This window comes from Bombus vancouverensis, unplaced genomic scaffold, assembly GCF_051014615.1.
Source record: "Bombus vancouverensis nearcticus unplaced genomic scaffold, iyBomVanc1_principal scaffold0070, whole genome shotgun sequence".
NCBI lineage: Eukaryota > Metazoa > Arthropoda > Insecta > Hymenoptera > Apidae > Bombus > Bombus vancouverensis.
In genome coordinates, this window is record NW_027468961.1 from 97,284 (window position 1) to 117,793 (window position 20,510).

General features: G+C 33.3%; 3 protein-coding genes across 10 annotated transcripts; 2 read left to right on the forward strand and 1 right to left on the reverse strand.

Moving 5' to 3' along the window:
- Positions 1-2,635: 2,635 nt before the first annotated feature.
- On the reverse strand, positions 2,636-14,619 carry LOC143304985 (omega-amidase NIT2-A-like). Of its 6 annotated transcripts, XM_076627536.1 has the most exons (8): positions 14,507-14,619; positions 9,666-9,850; positions 9,096-9,264; positions 8,588-8,821; positions 6,336-6,562; positions 6,053-6,181; positions 5,556-5,803; positions 2,636-5,454 (listed from the first exon to the last, which is right to left on the reverse strand). In XM_076627536.1, exons 2-4 carry the CDS (start codon positions 9,747-9,749, stop codon positions 8,688-8,690), a joined length of 387 nt encoding a protein of 128 aa, XP_076483651.1. In that variant the 5' UTR covers positions 9,750-9,850; positions 14,507-14,619; the 3' UTR covers positions 2,636-5,454; positions 5,556-5,803; positions 6,053-6,181; positions 6,336-6,562; positions 8,588-8,687. The 6 variants fall into 6 exon arrangements, 5 of the variants coding, with proteins under 5 accessions (XP_076483651.1, XP_076483649.1, XP_076483650.1 ...); XM_076627534.1 differs by having other exon boundaries at positions 2,636-5,803; XM_076627535.1 differs by having other exon boundaries at positions 2,636-5,803; positions 6,336-8,436.
- Positions 12,962-14,634, forward strand: LOC143304986 (venom serine protease Bi-VSP-like). Of its 2 annotated transcripts, XR_013061660.1 has the most exons (3): positions 12,962-13,428; positions 13,757-14,098; positions 14,167-14,634. XR_013061660.1 is itself a non-coding variant. In XM_076627539.1 (2 exons), exons 1-2 carry the CDS (start codon positions 13,297-13,299, stop codon positions 13,910-13,912), a joined length of 288 nt encoding a protein of 95 aa, XP_076483654.1. In that variant the 5' UTR covers positions 12,962-13,296; the 3' UTR covers positions 13,913-14,634. The 2 variants fall into 2 exon arrangements, 1 of the variants encoding a protein (XP_076483654.1); XM_076627539.1 differs by having other exon boundaries at positions 13,757-14,634.
- A 302-nt stretch (positions 14,635-14,936) lies between these two features.
- Positions 14,937-18,219, forward strand: LOC143304987 (venom phosphodiesterase 2-like). 2 transcript variants are annotated; one of them, XM_076627540.1, is made up of 5 exons: positions 14,937-15,075; positions 15,466-15,561; positions 15,638-15,916; positions 15,992-16,417; positions 16,580-18,219. In XM_076627540.1, the coding sequence occupies exons 1-3, from the start codon at positions 15,049-15,051 to the stop codon at positions 15,767-15,769; spliced, it is 255 nt and encodes an 84-aa protein (XP_076483655.1). In that variant the 5' UTR covers positions 14,937-15,048; the 3' UTR covers positions 15,770-15,916; positions 15,992-16,417; positions 16,580-18,219. The 2 variants fall into 2 exon arrangements, with proteins under 2 accessions (XP_076483655.1, XP_076483656.1); XM_076627541.1 differs by having other exon boundaries at positions 15,063-15,202.
- Positions 18,220-20,510: the final 2,291 nt, after the last annotated feature.

The following is a 20,510-nucleotide window of genomic DNA, read 5'->3' on the forward strand; positions in this document are numbered from 1 at the left end:
TCGAAAGGAAACAATTTTTGTTTGTTCTATCTTCAGTTTTGTTTTATATTGTAATACGAAATTATACAAACGATTCTTTCAATTTTTGTTTCAGTATCATAAAAAAACTGAAAATAGGGTTGAGTTTATAATTATTCGCAGCAGTATATGTGGTAATTAATACAAGTGTTAAAAGATGTATAAAGGCGAGAAAAATATAACTAGCAGGAGAGTTTGAAAACGTGTCAACAAGTATCTATGAATCAGAGTTATTTTGTTATGAAATATATTGGCGCACGATAACTCACTTATTATTAGCTTTCCTTATGTTTTGAAATATTAATTTATGCTTAAATATAACAAAATATGCAAAAATATCTACATTACGTACGCTTTGAATATATTTCATGTGTGTTTTACATTCTTGAATACATAAAAATTTAGCTCAATCTAGTCATGCGGAATCGTTGAATTAATTTTTATGTGCAGTACAATGCAGATTCATGATTAGGGTCAGGAGCGTGTAACGAATCTTCACCTGGATTAGACATTGTTGTTATGCAATAGAGAAGATATTTACTAGTACAAATATGATTATTACAGAATTTGACAAGTAATCGTGGTAATTAGATACTCGAGGTGCTAATGACAATGAAATGCGGTAGATGATGCTTGCCTTAGCAGAAATATTTGTTGCATCGCGTATTGTGGTTAGGTTTTCTCCTAGACCTTTAGCTTTTTCAATAAACTAAGAAATGTAAGAAGAAATGTTGCGTTTGAGATACCTTTTCGCTCTAATTATTATTTAGACTTGTTTAAATGTTCACAATGCAATAACAATACGTATCATTTTATTCGGGAGAGTCCACAGAATTTTTTCGTCTCAACCCTAACTCAATAGCTGCTACTATAATAACGTAAAATATTTCCAAAGTTGAAAATTTGCAATTCTCTTCAAAATTGATTTTTTCGAAAATTGTGAGTTATAAAGAAAAAACGGTTTACAAATTCGAGTGTAGCTTGCAAAAATCTACAAGAATCGCCTATCGAAGGTTGCAAAATTAGATACGTGTCGAACAGTGAACAGATTTTATTCCCATTTTTCACTTATTTTTGCATGTAAAGTAACTTCCGTCTGCCTAGTCGGTAACTAACCGAATTTACATGTTTCAAACATATTTCCAAGATCAATTTTCTTGAAAACAAAGCCTGTTATTCTTTATATTTTTCTTGTTTTTCTTCGTGTAAAATTGTTTATCGTTTGTTGACCGTATTTCACAGGACCTTATGTTTCATATATTCTAACATAACGTATTCATATAAATATTCGCAGTATAATAATCGCTATTTTCGATATTAAAATCATTGTACAAGCGGGAAGGGGGTGATTCTACGCGAAAAAAGAAGTCGAAAAATAGAATAAAAATTTTTCGTTTGAGGCTTTGTTTTCGAGAAAATCGACTTTGAATTTTCGCTCGGTACGCGTGCACTTTATCACGTCTCGTTATAACGAATCTCACTGTAGATCGTTGTCTCGATGGAAAAATTAAAAAAAAAATTAAAAAAGAAAATTTTTATTCTACATTTTCGACTCCTTTTTTCGCGTAGAATCACCACCTTTAAGCTTGTACCACCAGTTACCAACTACCTCGTATATGTCGGAGATGAAAGAACATCGGGGCCTTTCTTTTGGAATTTTTGGGAAGATCCCCAATACTTTAGTCTAAATTATTTATTATAGCTATACTTAAATAATAAAACTTAGAGGTAGTTGTTATGATTCAATCTGTAGCGGCACACGAGTCAGAGGACAATTCAAATCCTGTTGTTGTTTTGCCTCGGAGTATCAAGACCGTTAGGTTACAAGTAATGTAAGAACAAATAAACTCCGGGCAAAATAACGTCGCCGCTACATGCAACCGTCAAACGTAGACGAATTCGAATTTTCCGGTTCTTTCCCGACCAGTATAAATAAACGGACGCGATCGCGAGCGAGAGAGTATCGAACAGTATCGAAGAGCATCAACGAGTATAAACGAGTATCGAAGTGTATCTGCAGAGTTTCTCCGAGTATTTATCGAGTATTTATTCCGCGACTTGTATTTGTACCAACGATTCGCGAATTAGGCTGTAAATAATTTAGTTATTTATTTATTTATTTACTCACAATATTGTATTATCGTAAAGTAATTTGAATTAGAGGTCGGTTGAAATTAGAAAAAACCGTGTACGTCGTCTTTCTGTGGTTCGTTTACATTTAAGAGCGCTTATGTGACTAAAGTCACGTAGTTCTTACAGTGATGTGAGAAAAACAATAAACAACGAGAGGTCAGAGTATGCGAGTTGAAAAGTGAGTGGATTGCGAGAGTCAGAGTTGATCGAGACGTCGGAGAGTAGAGTTGAGAGAATTGATCGAGTTGTCAGAGTTGCTAAAGAGGGAGGGAGGGAGGGAGAGAGAGAGAGAGAGAGAGAGAGAGTGTGCGTGTTAGATTCGTTGTGACGAGAGTTGCCAAGTAACTGTAAAGTTATTTGAGATAGATACGAGCATCGCATTTAGTTTCAGTTAAACAAACATCGTTCTCTGTCCAATTAATACCTGTATATTCAATTCATTATTAATAAATTGTAAGTAATCAGGAAAAAATTTATATCTTAATTTCCACGATACTACAATATATTTGACGGACTGAGACAGCAATATTTCGCTCTCGTTATTTCACTCAACCATTCATCGACCAATCCTTCACAAATCCGATTATGTTTGGCCGAGATTTGTGACACTGGCTTGGCCTCGAGGTGACACAACTGGTCGCCGAACGTAGCCACGGTGACGCGATGAACGTTCTTGCCTAACAGAGAACAATATTGTGGGACACATGTTGTATTAACAATCAAACCCCGGGCAGGAGCAATGTCGGCTCTACGCGGGTCTGCCTAGCAACGGCGGCTGGAATTTTGTTGATATCCCCGGCCAATATGCAACGAACAAACGCGATCGTAAGGAGAGGAAAATTTCCATCAGTCTTTTATTCTTGCGATCACCTTGGAGAGTTTGCACATCGTCTTTACGTGCAGTATTATACCAAGCGTCACAGCAAACGTTACTTTGTGCTTCAAAATATATTCTACGTTTAACAAAGAGTTACCCGGTTGACCGTGGATTCGTTATTGAACCTAAGAACATTGTCTTTAATATCTCGAGTGTCTAATCACCACGGTTATTTATCAAACTTTGTAAAAATCAATATTTATACCAGTAAATATAATCTCTATTGTACAACAACGATGGCTAGTCCGAATAAAGATTCGTTACACGCCTCTAAACCTAACGCTTACTCGACATATATGTATATGTAACGAAAGTTAAGAAAGTTGGAAAGAAAACCCACGCTGTCTCGAAGATATCTTGTTTTTCAGATGCTATAAATTGACAAATAACTAGATATTAGTATTGACATTATTTGATGTCATATCTGACCTTAAAGTATAAATAAAATCAATCTAGGAATTAATGAAATTTCAAACATTTTTTCTAAGAAAACAGAAGTTTCGTTCCTCCTAATGAGTATCACATGATGCAATAGGAAAATAATTTGACATTGAAAATCGTGTCAAGATCAATTTCGAAGCTATAAAATCGTCTTAAAAAAACGCCGTGATAAAAAATTTTTTGACACCTTGTACAAAGGTGTATATCAACGTAAGTGTACCTGTATGTCTATATTCGAGGTTATTTATCTATTCAAGATAGCAAAGTAAAAATACTATATAGAGGATTTAATTAATATGTATATCAACGTATGTATCACTATATATAATACAATAATATTCTCGATATACGTACATGCGTCATAGAAGGTCGTTTGGGGAAAAATGTTCATGACACCGATACAAAAGTACCATATGGAGGATTTAATTAATGTGTGGATCAACGTATATATCATTATATGTAATTATATCATTATTATCAATATTATATATAATTATTATATTGTTATTATCATTATATGTAATTATATCATTATATGTGCATTTGGCAAATATTATTTGACATCTGGAAGCGACATGTTATTTATCTATTCAAGATAGCAAAGTAGAAATAGCATATAGAGGATTTAATTAATGTGTGGATCAACGTATGTATCACTATATGTAACAATAATATTGACTGTATATGTACGTGTGTAATAAAAGATTTCCGGTTTACAATGTTTACGATACTGATATAAAAATACCATATAGAGGATTTAATTAACGTGTATATCTACGTATATATCATTATATGTAACAGTAACATTATGTGCATATGCGTATAATATTGGTTAAATGCGTTAAAGTGAAATGTTATTTACCTATTCAAGATAGCAAAGTAAACATACCATATAGAGGATTTACTACTGTTAACACTCGGTATTCTCGTATTCAAAGTATTTAACCAAATAATTTGGGAATCCAGCGGACGAGCTTGTATTTAATATGATTATATTTAATATAACAGCTTTACTCAATATAAGCGTAGGATTTTAAATGTCATGAGGGTTGCAGTGGACTCAATTTTAATGTACCACACTTATACGTTAAACGTTTTGCTCATTGGTGACCTTATCTTAATCTTTTTCTTCTGCTATGCGAGTGACAGTAAGTTTGATAGTAATCGGAACACGCGATTTCTTTAAAACACAATCTTATTTTCCGCCCGACGAACACGATACGAGACGAGAGAATGATTTATGAACACGATTTTCGAGTGATTCTTTTCGACAACTATTAAGCTTCATTTATAGCAATAGTCACTACCATAATCATGGTCAATCGTGGATGACGCAGTTACGCATTAATTCACTTTAACAATCCTGAATAATGGTTAATATCATACTGTAAATGTACACGTTAAAATTACGCTAATGACAGTTGTCTCGTACAATTTGTTCATTTACTTTGCAACAAAAAGAACGCATCTGCAAGCGTGTTAATCGGATAACGACGAACTTCATTTCGCAAACACAGTTGAAAAATAGCAGCGTTGTGTCCGTACTCTTTAATATCCCATTATATGGAAGTTAACGACCGGAAAATACACGGCTCGACTACTTGAAGGAAGTAGCTCATGAGCAAGTCTTTTGTATCCTCGCAATGGTATAATTCCTGTAACGTCTCGTTCTCGGAGGATTTATTTCGTTGATTTGTACTTGTTTATTGCTTTTGTGTTTTCATGAATGGAGCATGTCGCATGCGAATCGTAATATGGTTTTAATGGCGTTTTGACTTCAATGATATCAGCGGCTGATTGCGCTTCCCGTAAGAAGCTTCCAATCATTATGTATTTTAGGAACAACAAATAAGGATATTTAGAGAACGAATTAATTATTCAATTGTTCGCGCAAGAAATACCTGTCTCTTTTTCGAAAGTTATAAATGCTGTTTTCAAAGAGTTCCTTAGCTCACCATAAACCAGATAAGAATTTTTGGTTCCGTCTAGAAAAAGAAACCTTCAGATCAAACCGAAAGGGGTTCGGATTATATTTTCTAATCGTATTTGTATATTTCTTTTTACGGTCAGCTTGTCATCCACGTACAATCGAACAGAGAGTCCATTAATTATTTCCCTTCGACTTGTTTCAGGGGGAGCATCTCGGAAGCCATGCCGGCTGACGAGTTCGCTGGAAATCGAAACAGAAGCAAACCAAGACTGCAACCACCTTAACGAACCGCTATTATCACTGGCAAGGTCATCGGGCAGACCGGATCTAATCATGCTCACGCCGACCATGCTTCCTGTGCACTCGTTCCTCTTTCTTAACGACGTCAACCAGAAGATCGGGTGCTAAAAAATTCGAAATCGAGTTGATTGAAAATCTCAAGGAATATTAAAAAAAAAATACGAATAAACAATTTGATATAGAAATCATCCATTTTGGGCAAAGAAAAGAAACAATCAGAAAAAGGAATAACCACAGAAGCTCTGAATTTCATTGCTTCCTAATGGTACTTCCTTGGATATTTTTACATTCTGGAGGCGTGAACGAACTCTGAAAAACAGAAACGACTTCTATCGGATGATCGAAAGAACTACCTGGACACTGAGTATAATTATTCACACGTGCGGATGCCATTTCCGGCATGTTTCTCCATGAAGAAGGTCAGCTTCAGTTTTTGCCACTTGTAGATAGAAGTTGAAGTGGCGGACGTCTTAACGAGGTTGCTAGAATGTCAAAGAAATAGATGAGGGAAATATTATGAAGATATATTTATGAATATCTAATTGAGCATTTAATTAAGAACTTAATCGAAAGACCAAAATAAGTTGGTTCTTGAGACCAAGTACCTATCTAAGTACAATAGTCTTTTGTACTTACGGTTTAGTAAGAGGACTTGAGTAAAACGATTACTCGTTAAAAGGAACAATAGAATAATCATGCCTCCGCAGACGGTGGTCTCTGCTTTCATGCCTCATCGCGGAGAATCTCAGCGAAAAAAGTGTCCCGAAGCGTGAGCTGAAAGGTGGCTATGTAGGCTGCCTAGTGAATGCCGTCGCCATGGTGGAGCTGGCGTATAGCAACTCCCTAAGTCCAGGAACCTAATCCTGCGTCAGAAAGACAAAATTCGCTGCGGAGAAAAGTAAACAAAAATATATATATAGGGAAGAAGAGACAAAGATTAAAGATCGTTAAGAATTAAAGGTAATTTAATGATAAAAGGGAGAAAGAATTGTGTAAAAATTCTACTGGGAAAGAAAAGAAAGAAGAAGCCTCCAACGAGAAAGACGTGCTCAGAAGCGAGTCCCGCGTAGCGCCATGTAGAGGAGCAGGAAGAAGCGCAGTCCTCCACTTAATTTAATCGTTTTACATAAAACATTTCAATCTTTTTTCTTCTAAATACTTTACCTATATTTCATCTGGCTGAATATTCCATATTTTTAAAGCTTGTTGATAATTACAAATGCGTAATTATCATTCTGAAGCTAGAAATTTGAAATAAAATTGCTCTGCGCGAAAGGAAATAAATCAACGTTTTATATATAGCTGTTAAAATGATATAATAAGTTTCAGTAAAATAGCTTCACTAAAATTTGTGACTTTTTTCCTTTTCTATTTTTTTTTTTTTTTTTTTTTTGATTTTATGTGTTCAAGGGCGAACGTTCCCTCTCATTTCTTGTAAAGGGCTGACGATTCAGTGGATGGTCCGGGTAAATTTAAATTGTAAATGAACGCATTGCTGATTTCAAGTAAAAGCCTGGATAAGAGCGGATATGGTATGAGAGTCTGTCGTGGAAAGGGGAACAGGCCGCTTTTATTTGTAAAGTTTGAATCTCCTCGATATTGAAGATGTTGAAGCTGCAAGTATGTATTTCATTTTAATCCATTCGAGACCGAGATTTAATTGTAAGACGATACCTAGGTGTCGGTACGATCTGAATGTTTAGTTAGAATGATTCTGTGTTTTACTCTCTCCAGGGTATCCTTTTCATACTTTGATTTTAAATCGATGACAATCTTAAATAGTATGCCTCATATTTTTAAAATATAAAATTATATACTATGTTATTCTATAATGTATTATGTATAGTCATATATATATATATATATATATATATATATATATATATAATAATTCTATATTGAAAAAAATATGAAATTAACATGATATATACATTACTACATAAGTTATATATAAAATATGTATATTATACCCTTGCCTACTGACTGATATGAATTTCTTTCGGTCTCGAATGCGTTAAAAGAGAGCGCAAAGAAGTCGAAATTACTTATTGTAATTAGTAAAACGACCTGAGAGGCAGACAGATACAAGAAAGAAGGAATATTATATTAGCGGCATTATCATGTTTTTGCTCTCTTTAAGTCTTTCATCGAGACAGACAATCTACAGGTATTAATCGACCAATTTCTCCAAGCTGATAACTTCGAATTGATGTTTATATATAAGAAGTGTTATGTGTTAATCTGTCTAAATGTTTAAAAGGTGTTATAAATTAAATGTTGTTAAACGATACGTAATTGCCTTTTGATCGTAAATTTTACTATCAAGGGGTCTTTTATGTATGCGTAATCATTGTGAATTATAACAATTTATGTAATCGATATTAAAGGTGTTTAAAAGCATGTATTTTTTTCTATATTATTATTCTCCTATATTATTATCCTATATTATTATAGCATTCCTATATTATTATAATATCCAATTACATGTTGATACACAAGATATACAGATTATTATTTATAACGTTTTGGTTTTCTTAATTGAGTCATTCATTTAGTACAAATGATAAGAAATTAGTAATAATTCACAAAAAAAGGATATGGTAGTAGAAATATTATAAAAAAACATTTTCTGTTTTAGTGTAGAGTTACTCCTTCTTACAGACAGTGTCGTACAAATCTGTACGTCTCTGAGAAAATGTAGGTATCTGAGCCCTTACTTCCTCAACAACTTTTAGATCTGATAGAAAAAAGAAACATACGAAGTAATAAGTAATGCTTACTAATAAATTCAACAAATACAGAGGAAGATGGCTAAATCGATAAATTAACGAGACTAAAAATTAATTACATCATGGATCTCTCGCTTTTAATTTTAAGCTGTAAATTACCGATATTGGTGACTGCCATATTCTCTTGAGTTTCCAAATCGTAAAGAATCTTTCCCCAGGGATTGGTCAACTGTGTATGTCCCCATGCGACGTAACTTGCTTAAGGAACACGAGCCGGTGATATGCAGGCAACGTATAATTGATTATCATTCGCTCTGGAACGCTGAAGTAATGACCAGTGCAATGGTCCAGTGGTCATTTTGAATGCCGCTGGATATATCAGCATTTGGCAACCTAACCCAGAGAAGCAGGAAATATGAAGCCACCGAATACCAATTAACTTCGTAGTTGCACGGTTCACATTCCATCATTTCTGAATATGCGAGGACAGTCCTCTTATTGTGCTTTTAATTCTTTTATTTGTTTCATTTTCAGCAAATATACTGGTTTTTTAAATTAAGCTTCTTTTTATACAGAGTTACAGATTATATTAATTTTATATAGAATATATTTAAGAAAGATATTTAATTTTTTGCTAGTTAAGTATTGATCGATTAAGTTACTGTACCTTTGTTCCGATAAATGCGTGCCATTTCCTCGAATCTAATATCATAGCAAATGCCAATACCTATTTTGCAGCCGTTCACATCGAACGTCGTTAGGGAGTTACCAGGACTGAGTGAATCACTCTCTCGAAAAGTAATCTTATTAGGAATGTCGATGTCGAATAGATGTACCTAATAACATAAAAATGTGGTCGCTAATTCTATTGCTGCAACTTTTGTAATTTAATATCAAAATTACCAACTCCTAAACTTTAATTATTTTTTATTTAATAACTGACAGCGTTTTTATCACTTTCTTTTATTAAAAAATCTTATCATTTAATAATGTTTAAAAAGGAGAAAAAATAAGTATAATAATATTTTAAGTATGTGAAAAATTTATACAACAACAAACACATTACAACAAAAATGGGCGTTTCCCGTATCATAACGTATTTTATAAACCGTAAATTATAGAATTGGTTATAGTATACGTATGTACATATGTATATTCCTAAATTATTCCTAGATAGAGTCACTTTCTTCACCCCAATATTTTCAAATTCAAAGCCATAAAGGAATATATTACTTACCTTTCGGTGTTTTGCTATCAAAGTTCCATCGGGACCCCAAATAGTACAGGTATTGTACAATTTATCGCCCTCTATTTCAGGCATCGTACCACCAACTACATAGATGTTGTTTTCTTTAGCTGCGTTCGATGAAGCAACGCTCGTTTCACCATCAGGAATACTCTCGGCGTATTTTGGAAAGTACTCTGCATTGCAATATTTCAATTAATGAAAAATAACTGTCTTTTGTTCCAACCATAAATTAAATTGAAATGTTTGTCAGTTTTTTATTTTCTAAATTATCAAAATAACTAAGTTTTATATTTCGACTTAATTAAATATGCAATTACTTAGCTAATAGTATATATAATAAATTGTTTCTACAGGTTCAAAATGAAAAATGAATATTTAGAAATATTTAATTACGACAATGCTATTTGTGTTAGCATCAGTGGCTTGTTACTCAACGACTTTGCTAGTACTTTTTGAAACATAAAGTTAGTTTTCAATTAACACTTATACTAGAGGCGGAATTATAAATGCAAAATAATTGATAATACTAATTTATAAGTACCTAATTATTAGTATCTTAAAAAATATATTTATACAAAAATCACGATAATCATGAAAATGGGGAAATCCTATATTCTCGAATCAATTCACAATTTATTTTGTATATTAATTAGATTCCGCGCTCATCAGTACGTACTCACTGGCGACATCGAGAAAATGTATCGGCAATTCCTCGTACGACCAGAGGATCGGAAATATCAAAGGATATTATGGCGCAGCGCGAGTGGAGAAACAGAAACATATGAGCTTAACACCGTAATACTCTTATCATAGAAATAGAAGCAGTCCTCAATTCCCGCCCGCTAACTCCTATCTCCACCGATCCAAATGATCTCCTAGCCCTCACTCCCGGACATTTCCTCATTGGCGATTCATTAATGTGCTTACGTGATCCAGATTTCAGGGACATTCCATCGAACCGACTCTCCAAATGGCAGCATATCCAACAGCTTAAACAACATTTTTGGAACCGCTGGCATAAGGAGTATTTGAACGAGCTAACCAACCGCAATAAATGGAGCCAGGGTGGACACAGCATCCAAAAGGGCACAATCGTCATCCTCAGAGAGGACAACGTTCCCTCCATGCATTGGCCTCTGGGCCGAGTTATCAAGGTTCATCCAGGCGCCGATGGTGTCATCCGGACAGCTACAGTTCAGACGGCAAAGAGCATTTTGGATCGGGGCGTCAAAAGGCTTGTCCCACTGCCAATTCAACCCGATCTCGAGAAACCCGAACAACTAGCCACCGAGACGAAATAAGATGGGAACTTCAACCACACCTCGCTAGTTTGATCGGTACCCTCTCAACGGGGAGAGAATGTTACGCCATGCGGCTTACCATAGGTCATATTCTTAACTATCGATCGCGCCACTATAATGTCGCAGACGGATCGTCGCGTCTGCCCGGCAAACAAACATTGTAATGGCAAGCGCGTGGTTCATTAAGCAGGGCGACTTCCAGAAACGTCGACTCGTGGCCCGTATTTTACCTCGCAGTAAAAGAATGTGGCGTGATCCGAACGTAGTGGGGGTCGCCTTCCAGAAAAAACGAAAAAAATCGAAAGGCGTTCAGAACTTTTCGAGAAGTCGAACCGTCAACACATGTGGTATGTCGCGCATTACTTATCAACCAAAACGCAATTACATTTTTTTTGTTCCTCTTATATCTTTCTAGTTAATAAGTTGTTGAAATAAACATTAATTTATTTGTGTTAATTCTGTGGAATTTCATTGAACTACCCTTATTATCATAATCGAAATAAGGGGATCGATCAGTTCGTGGCGTCGATTATTTAATCGTAACGGGAACTTACAACTCTCGTTGACGTGCTATCCCGCGATCGCGTCTCTCCGTGAACGGTCGAAACAAAATGATTCACTAAAAACTGTCCTGAATTCCTAAGAATTTATTTACCGCAAAACTGACAAAGTGTTTATTTAAAAAATGAGGTTGAAGGTAGTCCTTTTCTTTCATTTCATTCATTTTCATTTTCTTTCTTAAGTATGGCTAACACAATATCTAATCAATTAAAATTTTATATTTTCACGTGAAAAGTTTCTTTAGATAATTATTATCAACATGATGACTAACTCTTACGGATTAATACGTGTCTGTAGGGCAATCCGGTGGACTTGATCGGCTTTTTACTTCGAAAGTTGAGTAATCGGTGTCGCTTTCTTACGCATCTTTGAACTGTATAAATGTTTTAAAATTGTTTGATCCAGAATGTACCACACCGGACAATCAAGAAGGCAGGTGCCTTGACTACAGAAAATTTAAACCTCTGCAAGAAATATGGCAGATACAGTACCGTACAGCCACCGATTTTTATAGACGATCAGTGTGCAGATACCAGGGCAATGTTACGATCGTTTGCTGTCCGGACGATCCAAACAAAGAGAAGAGAGAAATTTTAATAAAAACTGTGTATAAGTATAAGGCTTGGCGACCACCATACTGTGGTTTTAGCAACGTCTCTCATACCAGGGTGGTCGATGGTAAACCAGCTGAACTTGGTACGTTTTATGTCTTTCTTTCCGATTAATAATAAGCCATTTACTGTAAAGAATGAACTTTAAAGGCATTAAACAGCACATCAATGTACATTTCAATTAGACTAAATAATAATGCTATGATTTTATCGGTAGTAACTTTACTTATTAACTTGAATTATTTCTTTCTTTTACTTCATGTTAGGAAGAGTATCTTTTTGCTTGAAATAAAAAATTGATATAGGAGTAATAATATGGATAGAGATCAAAAACTGTTAGGGCAGAAATTACACGTTTGAACTTTATAGTTCAGTATAGTTCAAATAGAAATTATATAGAATTATTTAATAATTTGTATTCCACTGGAATAAAAATTTAATTTCTGTCTTTATCAAATCTCTATTTCAGAGTATTTGTACGTATGTACTTATCGTCTGCTGTATGATCGAATATCGAATAGGTAATAATCGTTGTTACTCATTATGTGAGAAAAAATTATGTATATTCACAACTATGACTATTGCATTTTAGGCGCTTGGCCATGGATCGCTGCATTAGGTTTTCGTAATCCCCGAAACCCAGACAAACCACTATGGAAGTGCGGAGGTTCCCTGATATCGGCTAGGCATGTTTTGACCGCAGCACATTGTGCACATATGGATGGAATAGAAAACATACACAATCATAATATTGCCATTCTTAGATTGGTGGAGGAGGTGCCATTTTCGAGTAACTCCTCAAATATATATATATATATGCTATTGAGTATTACTGAAGTATCATATCCTGAAATTTCTTACTGTACACATATATTGTGTCATAAAGCGTGTACAATTCTTTCTCATACTTTTGGTCATTCGTTTCCTGCATTTTCATTTATTTTTTTATTTTTCAGGGTACGTATATCCCATTTGTACGAAAGAGCCCCTACGAAAGAGCAACTTCGTCGGCTATAACCCCCTTCTTGCTGGATAGGGAGCATTAAGATTTATTAAGTGATATCAATTTTATAATAAAATTAAACAGTTTCAGTCTTAAATATCTTTCTTATTTTCTTCGTAGGACGACCACGACGTAATGCATTAATGGAAGTACAAATGCCAGTGATTAAGAACGCCGAATGCAAAATAGCTTATTCCAAATTTCCTAATGCACCTGATATCACTGATGGTATAATATGCGCCGAACATGCTCAGGGTGGAGAGGATTCTTGTACGGTAATTAAGTTACAGAGTTACTACAAACTATACGGTATCTGAAGACACGTCAATTCGAATTAACATCAAATCGACATCTTAAACATTAAAAATAATAGATAAACACAATTTAATAGTTTTGCCCACTTCTCACACCTCATTATGGTATTTAATCTAATTTCCTTCTAATCTTAGTTTTGCTCAAAATACATATAACATGTACATTATAAATTGGAGTATTTCAATACACAAATCAATAGAAGATTATTACTGTATATAAGTATAATTTCAATACAATTCGATCGATATATTTCAGTATCTTTGATTAAAAATTTAACGATCCTTTCAGGCTGACCGCGGCGGACCACTGCTGATACAATATGAATTAACCTCGTATTTAATAGGTATTGTGTCTTATGCTTATAAGTGCGGCACAGCTGGGTATCCCAGCGTTCACACTAGGGTCACATCGTACCTTGACTTCATTCTCCAAGCGATGCAATAATATGATATTACTGTTCCATAAATATCATTGTGTAAAAAACGTAAAGTTGGATTTTCTTATTGTGGAGATAAGAAACAGCTCAAATTTACATTGTTTTGTACGTTACAAATTATAGGCTTAAAATGTACGAAATGTAACTTTGAAACTACACTAATTTTTTACGCACGATAAACCTCCACGACTTAGGTATGTAAAGATGATAAACGTATATTAATTCTATTGATTTGGTAATAATAAACCAACTTTCTGAGAAGTTCTGTAAATTTCGTTTCTGTTGTATCAAGAGAATAATGGAATATTCCACTTAGATCGTATACTTCTTGTATGTACATACAAAATTTTCCGGCTAATCTAAAACACTTCATAAGATAGAGAGCTTCTGGAAATTCGGACACAGAGAGTGCATAAAATACAAGATAAGTCTCGTGTCTTTCAAAATTATTTTTTATTCGCTAAAAATGTCCTGTGTACTCATGCAATCACATGCAACCTCGAAACTTCACTTATTTTTTATCACTTTCCAATTCAATACACTGTTTCTGCATTTTTGACTATATGTAAGAGAAATTTCCATTCAGCCAAAGGTGTACTTACAGATTATAGATTCCTATACGACTCTCGGTAAAAATTTATCCGCATTCCAGATAGTTAAAACTTCTGTCCACCGTATTGATCCATCTGCACTCTTCGTATGACGTCAATATCTGTTCATTGCTGCTGCGTAGGTTTCATTGTGTTACGTCAATTCGTTTGTGACCGTTGCGCGAGTAATGGCGCTTTGCAATGGTGATTTGCAGGAAAACAGTGCAGGATGCTGTGATTCGTTTCTTGTGGTCGGAGGTTATGTTTGATGCCTATATTTATCAAAGATTTAATGCACATTATGGAGAAAGTGTTTTGTCACGAAGTGTGTTTGAATGGGCACAAAAGTTCAAAGAAGATCGCACAAGTGTTATGAAAAAACAGCTGGACGCCCGTCCACATCCACGATGACAACATTGAACGTGCTCATGAACTTATGCTCTATGGAATAGACGAGTGACACTGGATAATGTGGCAAATCATTTGCAAATCAGCCACGGCTCTGCTTAAGCAATAGTGCACGACAGATTTGGGTTTTAAAAAGTTTGTGCAAGATGGATGCCGACAAAGCTGATGAAAAGGTGAAGACGACGATGCATTCGTGGTTCGCAGTTCAGCCCAAAACATTTTTTAATGAGAAAATACGAAGGTCCTTCAGCAAATGGACAAAGTGTATACAGAAATTGAGTGATTATGTCAAAAAATGATGTATGTCTTTTTTGACAATTGCTTAAAATAAATTCTACACCGACAGAGCGGGTAACTTTTTACTCACCCTCGTAAGACACTTAAATTTCCAATCTATTATGATGAATAAAAGAGCTTATACTATTAAATCTAATTGTATTTTGTTGCATGAGAGTACACGTGTATGTGATGTACATTACCTTTATATCCCCTTGAACGCTTCAATATTGCGCGTATATACTATATTTTGTACAGCTTCTATAAAATTTTGTATGTTTGTTTAGGCTGTTAATCTAGAGGCTGGAGTACAAAGAAGTGGCACAATGATGTGGGCTGATGACATTTATAATTATCAAGGAATTACCCCTACATTCGCTCAGGTATATATCATTGACTATAATGTATTTAACATATATGATTGTTAGAATATTAATGATTAATTTTTAATTCTATCAGAATTTTAATGAAACTGTCCCTTGGGAAGGAAGAACTGATACCTTGATATCACGGTTTGTACATCCTATATGTACGACAAATTTTAGAACATTATATAACGAAGAACCAGATCGCCGTGGCCATGTGATGTGAATAAAAGGACTTGAATTTGATGATATTTTTGTAACGTTAGATAACATAACTAAGTATCTTCACAGTAAGATAGGATGACATGGTTTACATGATCTTAATGTTGTTCACTTGAGTGATGATATTATAAGGAAAAGTGTAATATCACAGGTAGGATGATTCATAATTTAGAACTACTAACTCATGTATGTATTAAAAATTAAAGAAATATATTAAATTTTATAGGATATTTATGTTTAGTAACCAGTAATTCAGAGATTGGTATTCATGGTTACTATAACGAGGCTGTAGAAACGCACCCTTTCTTCTTTGCAAATGGTCCTGTATTTATGTCTAAGCCGAAACTGGAACCTCTGAATAATTTACATTTATTCTTGTTATTTTCTAAAATACTTATCTACAGTATACCATAAGGAATGATACCGTATCGCACCTAATCAAGTGCCTTAAGAAACATCAACAGGATATCACAGTAATCCCTTATCGACTGATATGTAAGTAAAAGTTATGTGTCATTGTTATACACAGTTATTTATCATTTTCTATTAATTCAGTTGTAGCCACTACAATATCTATGACACTGGTAGTAATTATAAGAACAATAATGATGTTCTATAAGAGGAAATGATGATTAGGAGCAAAAAGTTACAGGTAAGTCAAAGTATATGTTATTTGCCATTTGAAAAGAAAGTTACTAACTTAGAATTTTTTGATAAATAATAATTGTGCAAAATATATTGGATTTCAAATTTGTCAAAAATTGAAATTTAAGAAGCATTGTAATAATATAACATTAATATTTTGATTTTTCAGGAGATATCATGCGGTGGATGGATAATATGTAAAAAATATTAAGCAGTATATGAATTTTCATATTGCGTAGAGATAACAAAATGAATTTTAAAAAATGTCGACATGGTAATAAGAAATAGCATCATGACAAAGAATATATAAAGACAGTTTCATTTTTTATAAATAAAAATTTGTTGTTCCAGATTTTGAAATATAGTGAAACGTTTAATTAGTATCTTAATATCTTCAAATAATTATTATTTTAGAATCAATTGTAATTGTATCATACGTACTTTTGAATTCGTGCAAGAACATATGTAATTTTGAAGTAGTTATTATTAGGAAATTGTTAGACGCGAACAGTATGCGAAAAGTTAGTATGCAGTGTAATAATTATCAATCAAAACACAAGAATTAAATTCTTGAGGAAAAAATTTCCGGAATTTCTTATTTACATGATTATAAAGAAATCCATAATAAAAAGGAGCTGCTTTCTAATACTTCTCTTCCTTATAATGCCTACGTTAATAATAACGAGGTTCGACTTTTTGTTTTTAGAGGGATACTGGAAAATTTGAAAGTACAGTACCATTGGGAAGAAAATCACGATATTGAAAACGATATTTGCAAGTAAATTTCCAAAAAATCTGTTTTCAAATTTTCGCTTTCTATTTCACATTAAAAGAAAGGGCTGCCTTCTTTTTCTGCAAGACAAAACAAACATTCTGAATCTCGTATCAATGAATGATGTCAATAAGTTATTTTTCTTTTCAGATTGAACAATATTCCAGATTTATTCATAATTTCATACTACGCGAAGAATAGACTTTCATAGGTATATAAAGGAAATATTAAGTATAGGAAAACTCTTTTTCGTTGTAGGTGACATATGCTTCACGGTTGAACACATGTATTTTTGAACACATATAAATGAAAAAGTACTCTTATGGAGAAAAAGAATTGATACCTTCGATTGACATTAGATAATCTATATAAACTTATGAACAATCACTATCAGTTTGTATTTTAGGTGCACACGCAGATTTGTTGGAGTTCTTATAAAATGTACTTCCTGTACGAACGTTTTATTCTTTCAAATTTTACGATACTATGTCTCATATAATAACTATATGGATTAAACGTAATATAAATGATCCGAAAATAGACTCGAACGACATTAATTGTCTTTCTATTTATACCAATATCGAAAATACAAGTAAAGCTGGAGCAATAGTATGCAAGAATGGACTATTTATTATTTTAAACCAAATCATAGCATATTCAGAATGCACAGTATTATCATGAAATGTAAATGAATCAGTTGTAAACGAACGATTTTACTGTAAAATCATTGCCTCCTTTTTTTCATCTGAAATATAGCAGCAATGAGTACATTCTTTTAATATATAATAAAACGAGATATCTTTATAAAGTTACATATGTCATCACTGGTAACTGTTATCTCGTATGACACCAAATATACCGTTAGTGTGGAATGATATTTTTATGAAGATATACTTTAATGATAGATTTTATGAATGAAACGTTATATAAGAAAAATTATCTCTTGTTATTCTATGAAGTGTAGTAGCTAATGAAGATTAATTTTACGAAGTATTAGAGCAAAAGAGAATTAAAAAATTAAAATGATCTAAATAAGATTGTTCGTGTGGCTTAATTATCTCAATTCTGGTACACCACTTGTTACATTCTAACTAATTAGCGCTAAACAATAACTTGCAAATATTAAAGATATTAACACCTTAATATTAACACCTAAAGGTTTTCAGGAAATTTTATAATATTTGATTATTGTATATCTAGTCATTGATTGATAAAATTTCTTGTATAAGCATAGATCGAGGTTGACGTCATACGCAGATTGCATATCATTGACAGGTATCGTTTTAATTTATTTTATGGCTAGAATCATTTGAATATTATACGAATAATTATTTCCATTCGAACGATTAATAAATCACGTACCTATAAAAGATATATTATGAAAAAGACGTGACGAAACAAAAAAATATTGGAAATTCCGTTGTCATTAGATCAATTATTTTTGCAATGATTTTTATTTCCATGTAATTACATATGAAATGAGTAATTCATTAACATCTCCTCGAATCGAATATAATTCGTTACACTTCACAACGATTCAAATAATGGACGGGAAATATATAATAAATTTCCTGTCCTTGCGTTAAAATAGTACTGTACAAATCAGATGATACAGGAAATACCCAAAAAACGCAATTACATCCACATTGCATGACAGCACACTTGCAATGGATTTTTGTGATTTCAATGTCACAGACAATGACACAACTAATCAGAACACGTTCGAGGCTATAGACATTGAAATTACCGCGTGTTTAATACGTTTAAAGCATAAATCTAAATTTCACGCGATTATTTCTTTGTACATTGTGAAACTCTTAAATTATCTTAATCGAATAAATAATCCTAATGTAATAAAACATCTTGAAATAGACCTAGATATCTGAAACAGAAACTCGAAGGATAAGAAATCCTAAAAGGTACTAATCCTAAAATAACAAACTCCTAAATAATAAACAAGTGATAAAACCTGTTATAAATAATAAAGCTTACCTGGAATAATCAAATCCTAACTAATCGAAAATAAAATAAGGCAAGCAATTCTTAATCTTTCAAGTAATTTTTCCGAAAACACAGAAAGATAGAGAAATTAAAAAGACGCAGCACAAATTGCAGCACAATGAAAGTTTCAGAGCGATGAATACGATCGTATTAAACTAAATAATTTTCAAAAGTGAAATTACACTGAAACGTATATCGATGATATTTGTCATTTCTACGATCTGTTTCGCTTGATCGTGCTTCTTTTCTGATGTAAATTCAATTTATAATACGAACTAAGTTTCCTTTATTATTATTAGTCCTGCGTCTTTTTAATTCGTCACTTCTTTTATTTCAGAACAATGACGGGCTCCAAGATGCTGTTCGGATGTTTGGCGTTAATTGCTTTTCTGCATCCATTAGTTCACGTTTGTACTTCGAGTAGTACAGCTCAAGGTTTGTACTTCGAGTTGTCTTTTTCCATGCACTTCAAATTCCAATACGATCTGGTCACGTGGCCTTCGTACAATTTCGAAATTTTACCTGTTTGGTAATCGTCAATGAAAAAAGAAGTTATGCGTGACCTCAACACATTGAAACAATTTTTATGATTTTTTATTTGCCGGTTGGTCAGCAAGTTAATGGAAAAATTTCACTTAACTATTCGCGTTAATTTCTTCGGTTTAACTTTTGGGAAATGCTTCGTTAGCTTCGGGAATATTCCAACGATTCGTTTTACGTACAAAATAAGCATGATAAATATTACATCACGGTAATGAAAACTATTGGCGTGATACCTAAGAGAAAGATGCAGAGACATTCTTAGAATTTCTAATGACACCTTTATAGATTTCTCGTTTAATATCGCTACTACATTTGAATCACTTTTACCTAACGGTGTCACATAGTCTCGTTGGAAATTTGTCAAATTCCTTAAAATGATCACTGAAAATTTTCCTAAATTTCCAAGAATTTATTTATCACGAGGTAAAGAAAATGTGTATTAGAAAGATGAGATCGAAGGTTTACCATTTTTTCAATTATGGCGAACGCAATATGTAATCAATGAAAATTTTATATTTTCACGTTGAAAGTTTCTTCAGATAATTATTATCCAGATGATGACTAACTCTTACGAATTAATGCGTGTCTGTAGGATAATCCGGTAGACTTGATCCGCTTTTTATATCGAAAGTTGAGCAATCGGTGACGCGTTCTTATACACCGAACCGCGAAAAGCAAAATTTCATATGATCTCACCAATTTCGGATGTCAGTCAAATCAGTCAAATAATAAGTTCGCGTTAATATACACGTTCGATTTTTGAAAGGCTTGTTCAATTTAATAA